At 45.6% G+C, this 21,186-nt stretch overlaps 1 protein-coding gene across 5 annotated transcripts in view; it reads left to right on the plus strand.

Annotated features, from left to right (window-relative positions):
• Nucleotides 1-21,186, plus strand: part of RSU1 (Ras suppressor protein 1) — a 340,085-nt gene that overhangs the window by 71,925 nt on the left and 246,974 nt on the right. For all 5 annotated transcript variants that reach the window (XM_063921494.1, XM_063921492.1, XM_063921496.1 and 2 more), the window contains exons 4-5: nt 16,514-16,634; nt 20,831-20,949. In XM_063921494.1, coding sequence (XP_063777564.1) covers nt 16,514-16,634; nt 20,831-20,949 — 240 coding nt within the window. The remainder of the gene's footprint in view (nt 1-16,513; nt 16,635-20,830; nt 20,950-21,186) is intronic.

Here is a 21,186-nt window from a genome sequence, read left to right on the forward strand (position 1 = left end):
TAAGATGCTTGAATTGACCTTTTAATTCCCTCTTGAGTCGATATATACCATACAAACAAGAGGCTTTTTAGTATGTGCATAGTTGCTGTGCCATTATAATTAGTCCATCATCTAAACCTGTTGGTGTTGGGAAAAACTCCAGTCTGCTTAATTACCCTGCTGTGGTTGCCAATGGTAACAAGAGTACAATGAATATAGGGTTGGTCACTATGTGATATATAGAAGTTTGGAATATTGTTTATTTTATTCTAATATAGTTATTGGTTTATGAATAACAATGTGTCTATGGGTAGTGTGAATATTACCTATTAGAGTGCATTAATATTTTTATATTGCATTTACATGATTACATTTCAACAAACAATTTTTTTAAATTTTTTATATATGTTTTATTTTTTAATATTCCGTACATATTCATGTACTTTGATGCCTTTATGAATTCTCTCCTAATCGTTTAGACACGTATAAAATGTACTATTTGATAAATGAATCCATTGGTTTAATATGGATCAGCTGCTGTATAGATGATTTGTAGCTGTTCTAAGACATCTTGCATAGGCCAATCAGAGTGCTGCAGGGTGTATTTAAATAATGAGATTGTGACTTCAGACCAAGCCCACTGACGAAGTCTGATGACGAAACGCGTATGGGCGTGGTCTGACGTATGGATACTGAATCACGTATGCTGAGTTGTATTGTGGGATAATTTCATGCTGGTTATACAAGCGGTGGTTTAACCGCCTTTTATGGTACAGGTTTTATTTGATCAGCGTATTTGGATGTGTTATAAATAAATTGTTACACTTTTAATGCACTATTGGCGCTCCCTGCTTCTTTAAAAAAAAATATATATATATATATAATATATATAAAAAATGAATGACCTGAGGGGGCCCCAGGGATATCACCATGCCGGGCTCCAAGATTTCTGTTGTCGGCCCTGCCCACGGGTATTGGCAGAGGCACCCACAGGTGGGGGCAGAGGCATACTTTAGTTTCGAAGCTAAGAAAGGAGACCTAGGGTCCTTTCACATAGAGTCAGCTGCAAACCTAACTCATTTAACATACAGTGGGCGGAGCTTGGCCTGTCGTCCCAGCATTTACAGCAGCATCAGAGGCGAGACGGGGCAGAGAAGGAGGCGGATTATTCTCCTCAGCACCAGCATTTTGACAGCATCAATCTCGGGAAGCCCAAAGGTGTGGCCTGACAAAGACTGTTCTGTGCATTCTGCAGTGAAGCACGGGTATTCAGCTATTGTGTATGTGTATAATTTTGCCAATAAATAAATATTTATTTAATTGTACACATGCATAAATAAGTACATCTCTCCTTCCTCCCTCACACACCCCACAGTCTGTCTCTCCCCAGTGACTCCATGCTGCATTCCCAGCTCCCCGAACCCATCTCAAAGCCCTGTATCCCCTCACCAATCTACTCTTACCCCGGGGAGAGACTCACCTGCACTGCACTTCCCAGTATCCAGACCCTCACACCACACAGCAGGTACCATTCGGCCCTCACACCCCACCAGAAGAGGCCGGCGCAGGGCACAGGAGTCCCAGCCAGTGGAGCTGCTGCCATGTCCTTTAACTGCCTGCAACAAAGCTGGACCCAGAAGAGCAGGTGCACACTTGTGCCGCACAGTCGCTGTGTTAGAGGCTCCTGTCACTCTGAGGCTGCGCCCACACCTCCTACAGTTTACTGCCCTATTTGTACAAGACGGCTCACATCCCTGTCGGGCACTAAGCAGCGAATCCTTGGGGCCCCTCTGATCCTTGGGGCCTGGTACAGGTGTCCCCTTTGACTCCCCCTGTCGCCGGCCCTGAATAAACTATACAGCTGTAACATATTAAATGTCACCTATGTTTTTTGTGTGTGTTCTTTGTTCATATTCATCCTGATCAGGCCCAGTGGTATAGCATACCTCCCAACATGACCCTCTCCAGGAGGGATGCCATACTCTGCTTCTGGACTTTTTTCTTAATGTCTGACTGCCGGCACCTGTGTTGAACAGGTTAATGGATAAGAAAGGTGTTTCAGCACAGGTGACGGCAATCATAAATTAAGAGGGAAGTCCAGGAGCAGAGCGTTCTGTCCATCCTGGAGAGGGTCATGTTGGGAGGTATGGTATAGAAAGGGGTCACATCCCCAGTCCTAGGGCAGCGCTTTGCTGCCTTTATTTATTATTATCTGTGTTTATTGTGAATGCGGGCAGAATTTGGGTGGATCAGTGTTGGGGCATAAATATTGGGAAGAAGTGTTTTGTGTTTTGTTTTTTTTGCTCTGTAGTTATATTGAAAACATATGCAATGGTGAGAACAGTTATTTACTTGTATTTATTAACAGTTTCTTATACAGCGCAGTAAATTCCGTTGCGCTTTACAATTGGACACAATGATAAGACAAACTGGGTAATAACAGACAGTCATAGAGGTAGGAAGGACCTGCTTGCAAACTTACAGTCTATAGGTATTACCAATAAATGTATAAATAAAATGGCACAATGCGCTCTGCAGCTTCACAAACAGCAAGGCATTAATGTGATACAGTGGTAATCACATCTTGCTAACATGATAACCATTGTGACTACGGTGAGACCCTGGCTCGTTTACGTTTTGGCTTTGGCAGGGAAGTTTTTGCCAATCTGCCTGTAATACGAAAAAAAGCTGAGAGAACCGTCCATTGATTGGTTATACCTATTCTACCTCTGCAGGTGTATTTCCACTTTATTTAATTAATTAATTATTTATTTATTTATTACAAAACTTTTCAAAACTATGGCCCAGATTTATCAAGCCTTGGAGAGTGATAAATAGCACGGTGATAAAGTACCAACCAATCAGCTCCTGACTGTAATTTTTCAAACACAGCCTGTGACATGGCAGTTAAGAGCCGATTGGTTGGTACTTTATCACCGTACAATTTATCACTCTCCAAGACTTTATAAATAGGGGGCCAATGTTTGCACTTTGTTGATCTCTGTTTCAGACACTGCCAGTGGGGTATGGGTAATTAGGTCGACAGTCATTAGGTCGACCACTAACATGGTCACCAGGTCGACATGAACAAGGTTGACATGGAAAAAGGACGACATGAGTTATTAACTTTTTTTGGAGTCGTTTTCTTTGTAAAGTGACGGTGGAACCCCAATTAGTGCACTATGTCCTCTCGCATGCTTCGGGCAAGGTGCCTGGCTGCGCTCCTCACAGGTTACTATTCCCAATCATTGTCCACGTGGATCATAAAGTATGAAAAAGTAAAAAAAAAAAAAAAGTGTTTTTTTTTTTTTTTTTTTTAAACGCATGTCGACCTAATGATCATATCCCCTGCCAGTGAGTGGTGAAATAAGGACTATAGAATTGATTTGGTAAAGCCCCGATAATAGCTACCTCCAGGGAAAGTATTGGCCAGTTACACATTATAATGCCAGTATAGCAGTATGTACACTTTCAAATAAAAATGATCTTTAATAAAACGGCTTCAACCGAGTAATATTAGCACCCAGGAGCCCGTGTAAGTGGAACCGCTCTGAGCTGGACTGCCAGTTTAAATGCCGAGCAGATGTTAACAGGTGATTTAAACAAATGAAGTGAGAGGTATCAATTCTGAAGAGCCCAGAACACATAGACCATAATTCACTGTTCTAAATTACAGGATTGATTTAGAAAGGAGACTGAAATAATCTCTCATCCTGTCAAAAGGGTAATACCTTAGATCCAAATTTAATTGCATCTGCAGAAAGTCACAGGGAAGCCGACACGTTCTGTAGAGGACTTTTGGTTTAGTTACATTTTAATTTTATGCCTCCTCTGATTGAGACCTCATGTGCTGGTGAATGAGCATTTAGGGTGATGATTGATACAAAGGCCTCAAATTATACAGTGATAAAGGTATTTTACGTTTATTTTAGCAGGTATTTCCTTATTGCTATCTATTTATATAGTGCATACTTACCCACTCTCCCGGAAAGGCCGGGAGGCTCCCGAAAATCGGATGGCACTCTCGCCCCCCTGGGGAAATGGGCAAGTCTCCTGCATGCCGCTCACCCCCCGCCACTCCCCGCATTCCCCCACTCACCACGACATCCCGTCACACAGAAGGGGGCGGGGCGATGGCGTGAATCGTGCTAACTTGCATCATAGTAGCTCCGTCCCCCGCTTTACAATGCCTGTAATGTAGGCATTGTAAAGCGGGGGGCAGGGCTACGATGATGCAAATCCTATGTGACCTGGCTGCTCCCTCCCGGTGGGAGCAGCCAAAGTGTATGCAAGTATGATATAGTCTCAGCATCATTGGCATATTTCTAATGGGTGCAGTGTGTACGGTGCACACTGCACCCATTTTTTTTAATACTTACCCCCCAGGGTCCCCTCGTCGGCAGCAGCAGCTCTGCAGAAATCACTGGGAAAATGGTGCAGCGGCCATTTTCCTGGTGTTCGCGCATGGGCAGCAGGAAAACCTCCGGGAAAATTGCCATTTTCCCGGAGACCTGCGCATGTGTATTAGACAATGGGACAACACTGGGGTCCCCTAATAAACCTAGTGCCCAGAGTCACAGCACTGCCGGTTAGAGAAGAGGGGGCTTAGAAGGAGACTACCTACGTGCCTCCTACTCTCTTCAGATGCCCCTAGTCAGCGTGTTCTATTTTCGCTTTAAAGTTTGAAACAGAGCAGCAATAAAATTAAAAATGGGTAATAATGGACTGACGGAGAAGTAAGAGGGCCCTGCTTGTTCACAAGCTTACAACCTATGGGGTATATTTTCTATAGTGCGGGTCTGTAGAAGTGCAAATGTTGCCCATAGCAACCAATCAGATTCTACTTGTTTATCTAGCAGCTTCTAGAAGATAATAGCATTGAATCTGGTTGGTTGCTATGGGCAACATCTCCACTGCTATAATCCCACACTTTAATAAACATACCCATGTAAGTGTGGGCACTCAGGCAGTTCTAACATCTGCCACCTAATCCCTAATATTAATTTAAAAAAAATAATGGTTCTTGAAAACAAATATATCCTTTTAATACCGGTTTCTCTATGCATCTGTTATATGCGTCCTGATTCACACGCAGTACCGGTGTTTACAGAGTTAAGCGTCTTTTGGTTTGTTTTTTGCTACTGTGCGTATACGAATATCCCTGAAAACATTTTACAGCGTATACAGCACATGGTGTGTACGCACAGAGGTGCAGTTGCAATTAAGACTCATGGTACCAGAAGTGTATTGGAAATGTTCTGGGTGTTCCTTGGCGGTGACTGAGAGATGGCTGTGTGGATGCACAGAGATGGGCAGTCGAATGGACGTGTTATGGGGGTGTCTCTTTCATGTCACTGTAGTGGTTGCGAATTTAGAGACGTGCGACCCCGTATTAGCCCCATAGTGGACCCAATTCAGTAAGGATCTCAAATTCTGCTAATTAGCAGAACTTGCAATCCTTCTATTAGCATGCGGGGGGCCGCCCATCATGCTGACCGCTGCCATGTTTCCGATCGCGAAGGCTGCATGTGACGTCACGCAGCCTCCGCGATCACATCCCCGTTCGCTCCAGCCCCCCCCCCCCCCCCATTTGGCTGCCTCCGCCCCCGCAATGCTCCGTCTCTGCCTATAAAACGGAGCGTTGCACCCCACACCCCGCGACCGCATCTTCCTGATTGACAGGCAGAGGCGATTGCATTTTCTGTGCCCCCCCTGCAGAAAATGCGGGTCGCATGCGCAGGACGGGCGCTGCGCATTGTGCCCACACCTTTTTTGTAATTTTTGCGGTTGGATCGCAGCGTTGGCATCCTGGGCTTGAGCACATCTGGTGGCCGCTAACGTGACTTTTGTTGCTAAATGAAAAAAGCCAAGCGCATTCAATTAATAGGTGAGTGGTTTGGTATAGCCTCAGTCAGCGTATTGCATTCTAGTATACCAGTGATGCTTTTAGAGTTTCTGAACACGGCACGTTATTTCACATGTGTTAGCGCGCACTACCATCAGTAGAACGCACATTGGTTTTTATGTGGTTTTCCCCGTTTTCCCAGCACGTGTATGGGAACAAGCTCACAGCTCGCTGTTCTGTGCTTTTCCCACTGACACTAAAATGAATGAAAGTATATCGCTTTATCTTATTGTATTACAGTGACAATTCTACCTATGTCCTCTGCGCAACCTGGGTCGTTTAAAGTCCTTTCAGCTAAATGAACCTTTCATCTGTAGACTGGTATTCACACCATGCTGTCAGGAAACATCCTCATATTCCTAGATAATAGCTAAATATTGATCGGTTACTAATCTGATGTAACCTTTTGTGTGCATTGATCACAGCGATGTACTCCTGGGGTTGGGGCCAAAAGACTGTTTTCTTTTCTTTTTCTTTTTCTTTTTTCTTGGCTGAAGAGCTGTTTTTTTTTTTGTTTTGTTTTTTGTCCAGCCTACAGTGATGTTGTGCGCTGATCCTCCATGGTAAACTGTATGTAAAAATGTGCATGGTGTTTAACGTTGCACTAAATACAGACCTGTAAACATTGTACAACTGCTGTACATATTTTCCTGTCCTTGACAGCTATCAGTGATGCCCAACTGTTTATGTTTATCTTTGTATGTGGAACCCAAAAGGGGCAGCATGCCCTTGTTCCATACATATTAAAGAGTCCGTAAAATAAATGTGATATTTTTTGAATTAAGTAATTTTTTATTGACACTTCTGTAAAAAAATAAAAAATAAACACGGCAGACAAGGGATATTGAATGCAGTAACGATTACATCAAAGGAAAATGTAAAAATAGAAAGACATTCTAAACAAGAGGATAATCGCAGCACCCCCTAACTTAGAAAAGTAGTATAATAAGTACCCGAAGACAAAGAAGAGAACATTTGACACATAACAGAGCTAAACACATAGATTCACTAAGAAATATAACACATCACATCTGCCAAAACAAAAAGAACCCAAAGCAAACACCTCACCCTGTATAACCTAACCCCATACCTGCATTCCAGAACAACCCTTGAACCCCTACCCCCCAAGTAATAATAAAGGATGTCGGAACTAGATAAATAACGAGCAATCAACTCCTAAGAAAGGTTAAAGCCAGCTCTCCCGTATATATGAAAATGGAGTTCCTCTAATGGCAAGGGATAAATATGGTTTCTCTAACGTCCTAGTGGATGCTGGGGACTCCGAAAGGACCATGGGGAATAGCGGCTCCGCAGGAGACTGGGCACATCTAAAGAAAGCTTTAGGACTATCTGGTGTGCACTGGCTCCTCCCCCCATGACCCCCCTCCAAGCCTCAGTTAGATCTCTGTGCCCGAACGAGAAGGGTGCACACTAGGGGCTCTCCTGAGCTTCTTAGTGAAAGTTTTAGTTTAGGTTTTTTATTTTCAGTGAGACCTGCTGGCAACAGGCTCACTGCATCGAGGGACTAAGGGGAGAAGAAGCGAACTCACCTGCGTGCAGAGTGGATTGGGCTTCTTAGGCTACTGGACATTAGCTCCAGAGGGACGATCACAGGCCCAGCTTGGATGGGTCCCAGAGCCGCGCCGCCGGCCCCCTTACAGAGCCAGAAGGCAGAAGAGGTCCGGAAAATCGGCGGCAGAAGACATCCTGTCTTCAACAAGGTAGCGCACAGCACTGCAGCTGTGCGCCATTGCTCTCAGCACACTTCACACTCCGGTCACTGAGGGTGCAGGGCGCTGGGGGGGGCGCCCTGAGACGCAATAATAAACACCTTGGATGGCAAAAAATGCATCACATATAGCTCCTGGGCTATATGGATGCATTTAACCCCTGCCAAAATACATAAAAAAACGGGAGATAGGCTCCGCCCCCTTATCGGCGGCCTTATCTCCTCAGCACACTGGCGCCATTTTCCCTCACAGCTCCGTTGGAGGGAAGCTCCCTGGCTCTCCCCTGCAGTCACTACACTACAGAAAGGGTTAAAAAAGAGAGGGGGGCACAAATTAGGCGCAGTATTAACTATACAGCAGCTATAAGGGGAAAAACACTTATATAAGGTTATCCCTGTATATATATAGCGCTCTGGTGTGTGCTGGCAAACTCTCCCTCTGTCTCCCCAAAGGGCTAGTGGGGTCCTGTCCTCTATCAGAGCATTCCCTGTGTGTGTGCTGTATGTCGGTACTTTTGTGTCGACATGTATGAGGAGAAAAATTATGTGGAGACGGAGCAGATTGCCTGTAATAGTGATGTCACCCCCTAGGAGGTCGACACCTGAGTGGATGAACTGTTGGAAGAAATTACGTGACAGTGTCAGCTCTGTATAAAAGACAGTGGTTGACATGAGACAGCCGGCTACTCAGCTTGTGCCTGTCCAGACGTCTCATAGGCCGTCAGGGGCTATAAAGCGCCCGTTACCTCAGATGGCAAATATAGACGCCGACACGGATACTGACTCCAGTGTCGACGGTGAAGAGACAAATGTGACTTCCAGTAGGGCCACACATTACATGATTGAGGCAATGAAAAATGTTTTACACATTTCTGATAATACGAGTACCACCAAAAAAAGGGGTATTATGTTCGGTGAGGAAAAACTACCTGTAGTTTTCCTAAATCTGAGAAATTAAATGAGGTGTGTGATGATGCGTGGGTTTCCCCCGATAACAATTTCTCAAATGTTATTGGCATTATATCCTTTCCCGCCAGAGGTTAGGGTGCGTTGGGAAACACCCCCTAGGGTGGATAAAGCGCTCACACGCTTGTAAGGGCTCTATCCTCTCCTGAGATGGCCGCCCTTAAGGATCCTGCTGATAGAAAGCAGGAGGGTATCCTAAAATGTATTTACACACATACTGGTGTTATACTGCGACCAGCAATCGCCTCAGCCTGGATGTGCAGTGCTGGGTTGGCGTGGTCGGATTCCCTGACTGAAAATATTGATACCCTAGATAGGGACAGTATATTTTTGCCTATAGAGCATTTGAAAGATGCATTTCTATATATGCGTGATGCACAGCGGAATATTTGCCGACTGGCATCAAGTCTAAGTGCATTGTCCATTTCTACCAGTAGAGGGTTATGGACACGTCAGTGGTCAGGTGATGCGTATTCCAAACGGCATTTGGAAGTATTGCCTTATTAAGGGGAGGAGTTATTTGGGGTCGGTCTTTCAGACCTGGTGGCCACGGCAACAGCTGGGAAATCCACGTTTGTACCCCAGGTCGCCTCTCAACATGAGAAGACGCCGTATTATCAGGCGCAGTCTTTTCGTGGATAAGCGGGCAAAATGTTCCTCATTTCTGCCCCGTGACAGAGGGAGAGGAAAAAGGCTGCAGAAATCAGCCAGTTCCCAGGAACAGAAACCCTCTCCCGCCTCTGCCAAGCCCTCAGTATACGCTGGGGCTTTACAAGCAGAATCAGGCACGGTGGGGAGGCCCGTCTCAATTAATTTCAGCGCGCAGTGGGCTCACTCGCAAGTAGACCCCTGGATCCTTCAGGTGATATCTCAGGGGTACAAACTAGAATTCGAGACGTCTCCCCCTCGCCGTTTCCTAAAGTCGGCTTTACCGATGTCTCCTTCTGACTGGGAGACAGTTTTGGAAGCCATTCACAAGCTGTATTCCCAGCAGGTGATAATCAAGATACCCCTCCTGCAACAGGGAACGGGGTATTATTCCACACTGTTGTGGTACCGAAGCCGGACGGCTCGGTGAGACCGATTCTAAATCTAAAATCTAAAATCTTTGAACACTTACATACAGAGGTTCAAATTCAAGATTGAGTCACTCAGAGCAGTGATTGCGAACCTGGAAGAAGGGGACTACATGATGTCTCGGGACATCAAGGATGCTTACCTTCATGTCAAAATTTACCCTTCTCACCAAGGGTACCTCAGGTTTTAGGGTACAGAACTGTCACTATCAGTTCAGACGCTGCCGTATGGATGGTCCACGGCACCCCGGGTCTTTACCAAGGTAATGGCCGAAATGATGATATTCCTTCAAAGGAAGGGAATTTTAGTTATCCCTTACTTGGACAATTCCCTGATAAGGGTAAGATCCAGGGAACAGTTGGAGGTCGGTGTAGTACTATCTCAGGTAGTGTTGCTGCAGCACGGTTGGATTCTCAATATTCCAAAATCGCAGCTGGTTCCGACGACTTGTCTTCTGTTCCTAGGGATGATCCTGGACACAGTCCAGAAAAAGGTGTTTCTCCCGGAGGAGAAAGCCAGGGAGTTAGCCGAGCTAGTCAGGAACCTCCTAAAACCGAGCCAAGTCTCAGTGCATCAATGCACAAGGGTTCTGGGTAAAATGGTGGCTTCCTACGAAGCAATCCCATTCGGCAGATTCCACGCAAGAACTTTCCAGTGGGACCTGCTGGACAAATGGTCCGGGTCGCATCTTCAGATGCATCAGCGGATAACCCTGTCACCAAGGACAAGGGTGTCCCTCCTGTGGTGGTTGCAGAGTGCTCATCTTCTAGAGGGCCGCAGATTCGGCATTCAGGACTGGGTCCTGGTAACCACGGATGCCAGCCTGCGAGGCTGGGGAGCAGTCACACAGGGAAGGAATATCCAGGACTTATGGTCAAGCCTGGAGACATCACTTCACATAAATATCCTGAAGCTAAGGGACATTTACAATGCTCTAAGCTTAGCAAGACCTGTGCTTCAAGGTCAGCCGGTGTTGATCCAGTCGGACAACATCACGGCAGTCACCCACGTAAACAGACAGGGTGGCACAAGAAGCAGGAGGGCAATGGCAGAAGCTGCAAGGATTCTTCGCTGGGCGGAAAATCATGGAATAGCACTGTCAGCAGTATTCATTCCGGGAGTGGACAACTGGGAAGCAGACTTCCTCAGCACGACCTCCACCCGGGAGAGTGGGGACTTCACCCAGAAGTCTTCCACATAATTATAAACCGTTGGGAAAAACTCGACAGGTATTGCGCCAGGTCCAGGGACCCTCAGGCAATAGCTGTAGACGCTCTGGTAACACCGTGGGTGTACCAGTCAGGGTATGTGTTCCCTCCTCTGCCTCTCATACCCAAGGTACTGAGATTGATAAGATGGTGAGGAGTAAGCACTATATTCGTGGCTCCGGATTGGCCAAGAAGGACTTGGTAACCGGAACTTCAAGAGATGCTCACGGAGGATCCGTGGCCTCTACCTCTAAGAAGGGACCTGCTCCAGCAAGGACCCTGTCTGTTCCAAGACTTGCTGCGTTTGACGGCATGGCGGTTGAACGCCGGATCCTGAAGGAAAAAGGGCATTCCGGATGAAGTCATCCCTATCCTGATCAAAGCCAGGAAGGATGTAACCGCAAAAACATTATCACCGCAATTGGCGAAAATATGTTGCGTGGTGCGAGGCCAGTAAGGCCCGACGGTGGAAATTCAACTGGGTCGATTCCTACATTTCCTGCAAACAGGAGTGTCTATGGGCCTGAAATTGGGGTCCATTAGGGTTCAAATTTCGGCCCTGTCAATTTTCTTCCAAAAAGAACTAGCTTCAGTCCCTGAAGTTCAGACGTTTGTAAAAGGGGTACTGCATGTACAGCCTCCTTTTGTGCCTCCAGTGGCACTTTGGGATCTCAATGTAGTTTTGGGTTCCAAAAGTCACATTGGTTTGAACCACTTAAATCTGTGGAGTTACAATATCTCACATGGAAAGTGGTCATGCTGTTGGCCCTGGCCTGGGCCAGGCGCGTGTCAGAATTGGCGGCTTTATCCTGAAAAAGCCCTTATCTGATGTTCCATTCGGACAGGGCGAAATTGAGGACTCGTCCTCAGTTTCTCCCTAAGGTGGTTTCAGCGTTTCACCTGAACCAACCTATTTGTGGTGCCTGCGGCTACTAGGGACTTGGAGGATTCCAAGTTGCTGGACGTAGTCAGGGCCCTGAAAATATATGTTTCCAGGACGGCTGGAGTCAGAAAATCTGACTCGCTGTTTATCCTGTATGCACCCAACAAGCTGGGTGCTCCTGCTTCTAAGCAGACGATTGCTCGTTGGATTTGTAGTACAATTCAGCTTGCACATTCTGTGGCAGGCCTGCCACAGCCAAAATCTGTAAAAGCCCATTCCACACGGAAAGTGGGCTCATCTTGGGCGGCTGCCTGAGGGGTCTTGGCTTTACAACTTTGCCGAGCTGCTACTTGGTCAGGGGCAAACACGTTTGCTAAATTCTACAAATTTGATACCCTGGCTGAGGAGGACCTGGAGTTCTCTCATTCGGTGCTGCAGAGTCATCCGCACTCTCCCGTCCGTTTGGGAGCTTTGGTATAATCCCCATGGTCCTTTCGGAGTCCCCAGCATCCACTAGGACGTTAGAGAAAATAAGAATTTACTTACCGATAATTCTATTTCTCATAGTCCGTAGTGGATGCTGGGCGCCCATCCCAAGTGCGGATTGTCTGCATTACTTGTACATAGTTATTGTTACAAAAATCTGGTTTTTTGTTGTTGTGAGCCATCTTTTCAGAGGCTCCTTCTGTTATCATGCTGTTAACTGGGTTCAGATCACAAGTTGTACGGTGTGATTGGTGTGGCTGGTAAGAGTCTTACCCGGGATTCAAGATCCTTCCTTATTGTGTACGCTCGTCCGGGCACAGTATCCTAACTGAGGCTTGGAGGAGGGTCATGGGGGGAGGAGCCAGTGCACACCAGATAGTCCTAAAGCTTTCTTTAGATGTGCCCAGTCTCCTGCGGAGCCACTATTCCCCATGGTCCTTTCGGAGTCCCCAGCATCCACTACGGACTATGAGAAATAGAATTATCGGTAAGTAAATTCTTATTATAAACATATATAGAAAACGCAGAATGATAGGCTATATAATTTTCACATCCAGTAGGAAAATAATAGTAAACAAAAAGCATATATCTTTAACAATTAAAGCAACCAAATGACCCTAGCCGTATAAACTCCCCCCATGTAAACCAACCCCAACCTAATAGGCCCTACACACTGGGCGATCTGACTGCAAGATATGAACGATCTCGTTCATTAATGAACGAGATAACGTTCATAACGTGCAGTGTGGAGGCAACAGTGATGAACGATGCGCGGCCCCGCGCTCGTTCATCGCTGGTTCCCCCGTCGGCTGTGCATGCAGGCCAATATGGACGATCTCGTCCATATTTGCCTGCACTTCTATGGAGCCGGGTGACGTGGGGAGTGAAGAAACTTCACTCCCCCCGTCACTGCCCCCCCCTTCCCCCTCGCTGCCGGGTCGACCGCCGGCTGTATCCGCCGTCGGGCAGCTTGGCGGTGGATCGTTAAACGTGTAGGGCCCTTAACACCCGATTAACTCAACCTTTGGGCAGTACGGATAGTGTAATGGTTAGCATTACTGCCTCACACCACTGAGGTCATGGGTTCGATTCCCACCATGGCCCTAACAGTGTGTATATTCTCCCGTACTTGCGTGAGGTTCTTCCAGGAACTCCGGTTTCCTCCCACAATCCAAAAATATACTGGTAGGTTAATTGGCTTCAAACAAAAATTAACCCTAGTCTGAATGTGTCTGTGTATATGTGATAGGGAATATAGATTGTAAGCTCCACTGCGGCAGGGAGTAATGTGAATGGCCAAATATTCTATGTAAAGCGCTGCGGAATATGTGTGCACTATATAAATAACTGGTAATAATAATAATAGTAACCCTTACAAGTAAATTTTAACTAGGCAAGCTGAGTACAGATTACCTTACCTCAAACACCGGCGTAGGCAGTAAATATAATGGCAACAGAACAGGACGCAGGGAGCTCTCCATCTAAAGATATGCTCTCCAGGAACTAACAACAAAAACAGGACAAAATAATTTTGAAGTGTGGGATGGGCATGAATGAAAATGAACCTTAAGACACTCTACCCGCAAGTAGATAAAACAACATGGCCCCCTTTAGCATGATCCTTGGAGAAAACCGGTATATCACCGGGGGATCTGTTTAGCATCCCTGTGGTCATGTGACCGATGCTGGAATCTGGAATCCCGACAGCTGCCATCCCGAACGTAAGTATTGGGTCACTTTTAGGGTTAGTGGTTGGGAGGGAGGGGGGTCAGAGTTGGGCACTGGGGGAGTGTTAGCCCTAGCTGCCACCCCCGAAGTGTTGGGGGGGGGGATGCCTTACCCCTCCGACGTCGATATATTCATGTGACTTCCGGCAACCCAATAACCTGGATATCATACTGAATCAATCTCCGGAGTGTAATCACATGATTATCAAGTTTATGCGTATGTATTACCATAATAGGATTTGTTAAATAACCCACTCGCTATAGTATTCGCACCATTATAAGTGACATAAAGTAGACGGCAAAAGGGGCATAAATTACGCATAATTACGAAAATTATGTATAGCAGGATCAGGAAATGAAGTTTGAGCATCTATAATTGGGCAGAGCCCGTCTTGCCGGCATACTGTGATCTAGCCAAATAAATGTGATATTTTGGGGCATTTCAGGAACCTCTATCCAAAAAATTGGTTGCATATTGCAAGAGCCTGATTTGGATCAGAGGCGTGTGCGATCTGTGGGTTGTCGGGACTCCTCTGGACAACCGGACACTTCACCCAATGGTCATTATTGTGGTGTCCAATTAGGGTCCATTTTCATTGGGCAAAAATGGACCCGCGATCGCGCAAAAACACATGGGATCAGGGATAAATCCTTAATCCCATGTGTTGTCGCAGCTCCGGCAGCCTCTTATCGCGGATTATGCTTCGGGTGCTGCGATAAGTGCTGGCATCTGAAGGGGGAGCCCGCTGCATCGGTGCTAAAAGGATAGCCCCCGACGATACAATTGCCCGCGGTCATTGACCCCGGGTAATTGGATACCCCCCTTTGAATGAAATTTAAAACTTTCCATGCTGAAAATTGTATTCCTATATACTATATTTTATATTTGTGGGTTGAGAGCTCATTAATCCAATAAATACATAGAGTTGAAAATGAATCCTAATTGGACACCACAATAATGACCATTGGGTGAAGTGTCCGGTTGTCCAGAGGAGTCCCGACAACCCACAGATCACACACGCCTCTGATCCAAATCAGGCTCTTGCACTATGCAACCAATTTTTTAGATGTTCATGAAATGCCGCAAAATTTCTTCGGGGTACAGAGTCTTAAGCTTGTTCATATTCTATGAGGATGAGTGAATGGTCAAAATTTTCCTGCATTCATTACTTTGAGCCATTGGACTGACCGTTCGAAGACGAACTTTTCTGTATTATTTATCTTAAGTGAACAATTCCTGACCAGAATCGGGTAATATCTTTTGGGATAATAAATTGTCTACTCAGTGCATCACTTAGTTTAACAATTTGAAGCTTAGGCGATTAAAGTGCAACAGTGGATGATTGTACGATGTCATCACTCCTTACAAATGATACCTCTTTTCCATTAGCTAAATTTACCTGTGTTTTTGCACGGGGATGCGCATCAACACGGGCTTTTAGTAAGTGGAAACAGCTCAACATGGGTTGAGTGACCCTGGAATCCTACCCGGGTAGCTACCTGGGTTGAACACGGTAATGACCGGGGTAATTGTGCAGTGGAAACTGTGATTACCCGAGTAACAAGTGACATCAATAGCTTTTACAGAGCTTACCCGGGTTAAGTGGAAACAAATCTGACCCGGGAATAACCCGTGTCGAAGTGCAGTGGAAACGACTGGACCGACACGGGTTGTAGCCGTATTAAACATCCTGGATTGGACCCGGTACTCAGATGGAAAAGGAGTATGAATGTGTAGCTTACCTCGCTGAACACAATTAGCTGCAAAACGTCCATTGTTAAAAGATCATTCACTTAATTAAAAAATACTTGGGTATTCTCTATTATCTTTATCAGTCTTGCTAGTCCTTACGCTTTCTTTTTATCTGTTGTTTTGTGTTGAAACGTTTTGTTTAAACTTTCCTATCTAAAGTAATGCAGGCCATACATCAGCTGGGCGATTCTCCAACACTAAAAAAAACACTGATTGGCGATCCCAGTGGGAATCAGAAAAATGTAAAATCGAGGTTTCCCCCAATACCCTGACCCAGACATTGGGAGGACTATATTTGTGAATACTTATTCCTTTGTAAGTGGTTGTGTATTGTATTTTGGCTTCGTGCATGTGTCACAATACCGAAGGCAGGATCCCGGCTGTCGGATGGGCGGCGGGAGGGCGAGTGGAACGAAGCCCCTTGCGGGCTCACCACGCAGCGGGCTCAGTGGTTCGCTGCGCTCGTCACAGATTATAACCCCACCCCATGGGTGTCGTGGACACACACGAGTGGGTATAGTCCCTGTTGGTCGGCATGCCAACCATCGGGATTTTGAGATGCTGTGATCCCGGCGTCGGTATTGTGACCGCCAGTCTCATAAACGTAACCCGTATTTTGACTGACCTCTGTTTTCGGAAGCCTCAAGGCTACAGTAATGTTCTGCTGTTGTAATCAACTGTGTGGTCAACAAATGGGGAATATTGTAGGACCCTGTGCAGATGATTATCCTGTTTGTTTATATTTAGGCAGTGGTATCTTTTACTTTTTCATCAGTTTCATGTCCTTTTACTTTTTGTAGTTGTTCCAGCCAACATTGCTGAATTGAAAAACCTTGAGGTTCTAAACTTTTTCAACAACCAGATTGAGGAGCTTCCGACACAGATAAGCAGCCTTCAGAAACTTAAGCATCTTAATCTTGGGTATGTCTGTGTGTTGTTTTTTATGGTACTTCAACCGGGTGGACTACAATCCGCCATATGAATCACTACACTTATTTAAAGTCAAAATACTTAGGATTTGTTGCATAAAACCTTTCCTAATCTTTATTCGTGTCTTGATGGGGCTGCACATGTAAGCACTTCGTGTGCTGACCAGGAACTACCTAATCAAATGCATAAATCTGTAAGTTTTCCTATTTCAGCACTGGCCCATGTTGTTTTCTTAATATCAATACACAGCAAGTAATAGTCATGGTAGTAGCCCGTGTTGTTCATAGCGGTGTGTGTTTGCTGTATGTATATTTGTACCAGGTATACCTAGACTGAATATATTTTTCTTTGATCATTACTGTTTATCGCAGCCATAGAACTTAAACTAATGACCACAGGTTGAAAAACCCAACTGTAACTAAGGGGGATATTTTATAAATGCTTGAAAAGAGATAAAGTACCAACCAATCAGCTCCTGTTATTTTTCAAAAGCATGCTGTAACACGGCAGTTATGTGCTGATTGGTTATTAATTTATCTCTGGCTAAGTTTTGATAAATATCGCCCCAAGTGTTGTGTTTTTATATAAAACCATTTAAAGGGGTATATGGAAAATTGTTAAACGCATTGGGGCTGGAATGGTTGATGTTGCTGGGGATGTATATCCGCAGCATTCTGGAGATTCATAGCACTGACGGCATGTTTCCAATAGGCAGGAATGTGATTGCTTTAGGGACTGTAGTCTGTACAGACGTTTAAACAAAGGCCTTCAAGAAAGAGACTTTGGGGACCACTTAATGTGTCAGCCGTTTTAGGCTAATGATTTATCAACTCTGGGGTATTCAATGACTTGAATAAATACCCTAAGTCAAGAATGTGCTGCATGCAATTCTAGACCTAGCAGAGTGTTCTCACAGGCTGATGAGAGGATGGTGCAGCCAGGACCTCCAGCTTGAGCTCTGTGCATATAGACAGGTCTCCTGATACAGCAGCTCCTTGTTCCACAGACACATCTTATGGTTTATTCTGTATCGGGGCATCTTTTGAGCTCATTCGGTACAAGTGTTTGTCACTGGACAAACCTTCTGAAAGATTAGCACTTATAAGCCTACAGTTGCTGTGCAGCGACTGTCGGAGAACGGTTGAAAGCCGCCTAGCATCCTGGGTAGATGTGGAGTTAAACGCAAACCTCCACCATGGGGCAGATGTTGAGTTAAATGCAAACCATATTGCAGAAGGGACCAACTGGGTGGTAACTGGGTATAGATCATTAGGTCAACAGACAATAGGTCGACCTCATAAGGACGATAGGGTTATTAGGTCGACAGGGTCAACAGGTAGAAGGTAGACAGTGGTAAAGGTCGACACATGAAAAGGCCAACGCGTGAAAATGGTCGCCAGAAAAAAGGTTGACACAACATTTTTTGTTTTGTTTTTGTGTCTCTCTTTGCCTTCAGAGCACAAGGAACCCCAGTTCGTGTACTGTGTCCCCTTACATGCCTTGCTTTGCTCACCTTGCGTGCAATTCTATCAGTTACTATTACCAATTGTAGTCCACATGGATGGTAAAGTATGAAAAAGTTTTTAAAAATATAAAAAAAAACTTAAGTTGTGTCGACCATTGTCATGTTGACCATAAGCACTGTCAACCTTTTACATGTCGACCTAATGACTATGTTGATCTTTTGACCATGTCAACCTAATGCATGTCAACCTATTGACTGTCGACCTATTTACTGTCGACCTATAGTCCGGATTCCGTTCTAACATAGGCCAAATTTGGTGGAAATTTGTGGAATTGTGGGCTGTGCGTAGTTGCGATCATGGGTAAATGTGCCTTTGTTTGGCCTGTGTTTTTTGAACCAAGAGTAGGGCTGGTCCAAATGGGCAGTGATGATGATGTTGACTGGTATCAAACCAAGCTTTGCATAGGGGCCGCGCAGCCGCAGAGAGGCGTACACCTCTGCATACAGGTGAATGTACATGTTTAGTTCTGCGCGTGCAATGCGCAAAAAATTACAGCTGACTTGCATTCAGCTCTGCACCAGCCTCCATGTTTTTGGTTAGTCACCATCCATATGTATTTGCCATTCTCTTCATATAGAGAGCCTGCTGCTATCAGGTGTTCCTGGTTGATCGGTGTCCAGTAGAGCTTGGTGTGGTTGCCGCGAACAGCCACCAAAGAGTCAATATTTATTTTGTTTTACTGAATCCAAAAATGCCAATGTTATCCAATGTTATCAGGATTCCTATGCCCTGAGATTATCTATAACGCTAGCAAACATAGACTGGAAAATGTGGGACGCTTGTAAAACTTTACAGTCTACGGAGTTGCACAGTGCTAAAAGAAAATATATTCTACATTCGCTTATAAGATGTCACATATTGGGCATGATTCAGTTCGATGACAGTTGAATAGCGCCAGGAATGAGCTCCCAGGGCTATTCAATACAGCGCAGTGGTAAGTCGGAGTATACCCATTTTCCTGGACTAAACGGGGTGTTTTGTTGGGAGAACAGGCATTCTCTGACTTAAGTGCCTGGTGCAATGCTGTTTCCACCGCTTTAAGGGCAGAAATCAGCATCGAACTGGCACTTTTGTCGTATTTCTGCTCGCACTCCTCCTGTGCTGCGAGAAGAAATCCCATTGGGTGTCACAGTGCGCTGTATTGAATAGCGCCGGGAATTCTGGCGCTTTTCAGTGGTCATCGAATTGAATCATGCACATTGGGTCTTGGACTCCGTTGAATGTAAAATGTATTCTTAGATGAAAGAAAATTGGTTGCAACATAGGGGGTGATTCAGATCTCATCTCTCAGCTGCTAACTTTGCTGTCCTGCGATCAGATAGTTGTCACCTCCAGGGGGGAGTGTAAATTCGCCGTGCAAGTGTGCAAACGCATGTGTATGCCGAGCTGCGAAAATCCACTTTGTGCAGGCTCTGCGCAGCCCAGGACTTACTCCTACAGTGCGATGAGAACAGGCTGATCGGGGCTGGAGCTGACGTCGGACACGCTGCCTGAAAACATTTGGGTACTGCCTGAAAACACTTGGGTACGTCCGAAGCGCGTGCGCATTGCGGTGCATGCGCAGTTAGGACCTAATCGCGCACTGTGTAAAAATGCACAGCAGCGACCAGGTCTGAATAGTCCCATAGTCCCAAGAGTGTTACGTGGCGTTCTGTGTTTGAGTACTTGATACTTCCATCAGACTTTCCTGGAAGTTGCTGTTTTGGAATCAAAATGTAAAGTATGTGTTTATGCCTTGAGTTTCAAAGGATAAATAATTCTGGGTAGATTTTTTTTTCTTTCTTCATTCATTGAATCATTCAGTGTAAGGGATTTTTGTTATCTCATTTACAAAAAGTTTATTAAAGGGCTTATCTGGAATTAGGGATCGTGTCCTGGGGAGGTTATATGACACGGAATTTGGCTGCTCCCGTCTTGTCCTCTGCTTTATAACCAAGCAGAGAGTAAAAGTCAGAGTGGATATCTAAGGGGGTCATTCTGACCTGATCGCTCGCTGCAGTTCATCATAGCGATCAGGTCAGAACTACACATGTGCCGGTTCCGCAGTGCACCGGCTCATGGCTGACAGCCGACGGCTGTCGTTGCCTAGTGATCGCCTCTGCCTGATTGACAGGCAGAGGCAGGAGGGGGCGGCACGGCGGCGTCTGGCCGCCGTTTTGTGGGTGCAGTCTGGCCAACGCAGGCGTGGCTGGACTGTGCGGGGGGCGGCCCGCAGCGGCTGTGTGACGACACACACAGCCGCTGCAACCCAGGCAGCGACGAGTAGCTCCCGGCTATCACGCAAAAACTGCGCTGCCCGGGAGCTACTCCTGAAGTGCAAAAGCATCGCCGCTGTGGGATGCTTTTGCACATCTGTGACGGGGCAGGGACTGAAATGCGGGGCGGACTAGCCCTGTGCTGTGCAATCCCCCCCCCCCCCCCCCCCCCTTCCGCATGTCAGTGTTCCTGATCGTAGCTGTGCTAAATTTCGATCAAGTCTGAATTAGGTCCCAAGTTAAAGAACTCCAGTAATGACTTACCTGGCAGCTCTTCTCCACCACCGATTTTAGTATTTCCGTTGCCTTCAAACATTTACCACCAAGATACGGTGCTGCAAGTGAGAAATAAAGGAAAAGAAACAACATAAACCAAAGCATTACAATTCATCGCTGTGTTTTCTAGGATGAACAGGTTAAACACATTACCCAGAGGGTTTGGCTCCTTGCCATCGTTAGAAGTCCTTGATTTGACCTACAACAACCTGAGTGAGAATTTCTTACCTGGAAACTTCTTCTATCTAAGTAAGCACCATCTCTGAATGATGTAATAATGTGTCTGTGCTGTTAGATCTTGATCTATGAATAGCCCTTGAAAGATGCCGGTGTAAAAGACAACTGTTTCTTCAGATTATTTAGCGACTTTGAAAAAAAAAAAAAAAAAAATCTTATTTATTGTAATCACCCACACAAACTCCACACAATTCTCTCTTGCTTTGACAGACTGATAATTTGATCATAATGAGGTGTGGGATTTATTAT

This window comes from Pseudophryne corroboree, chromosome 5 (assembly GCF_028390025.1).
Source record: "Pseudophryne corroboree isolate aPseCor3 chromosome 5, aPseCor3.hap2, whole genome shotgun sequence".
Lineage (NCBI taxonomy): Eukaryota > Metazoa > Chordata > Amphibia > Anura > Myobatrachidae > Pseudophryne > Pseudophryne corroboree.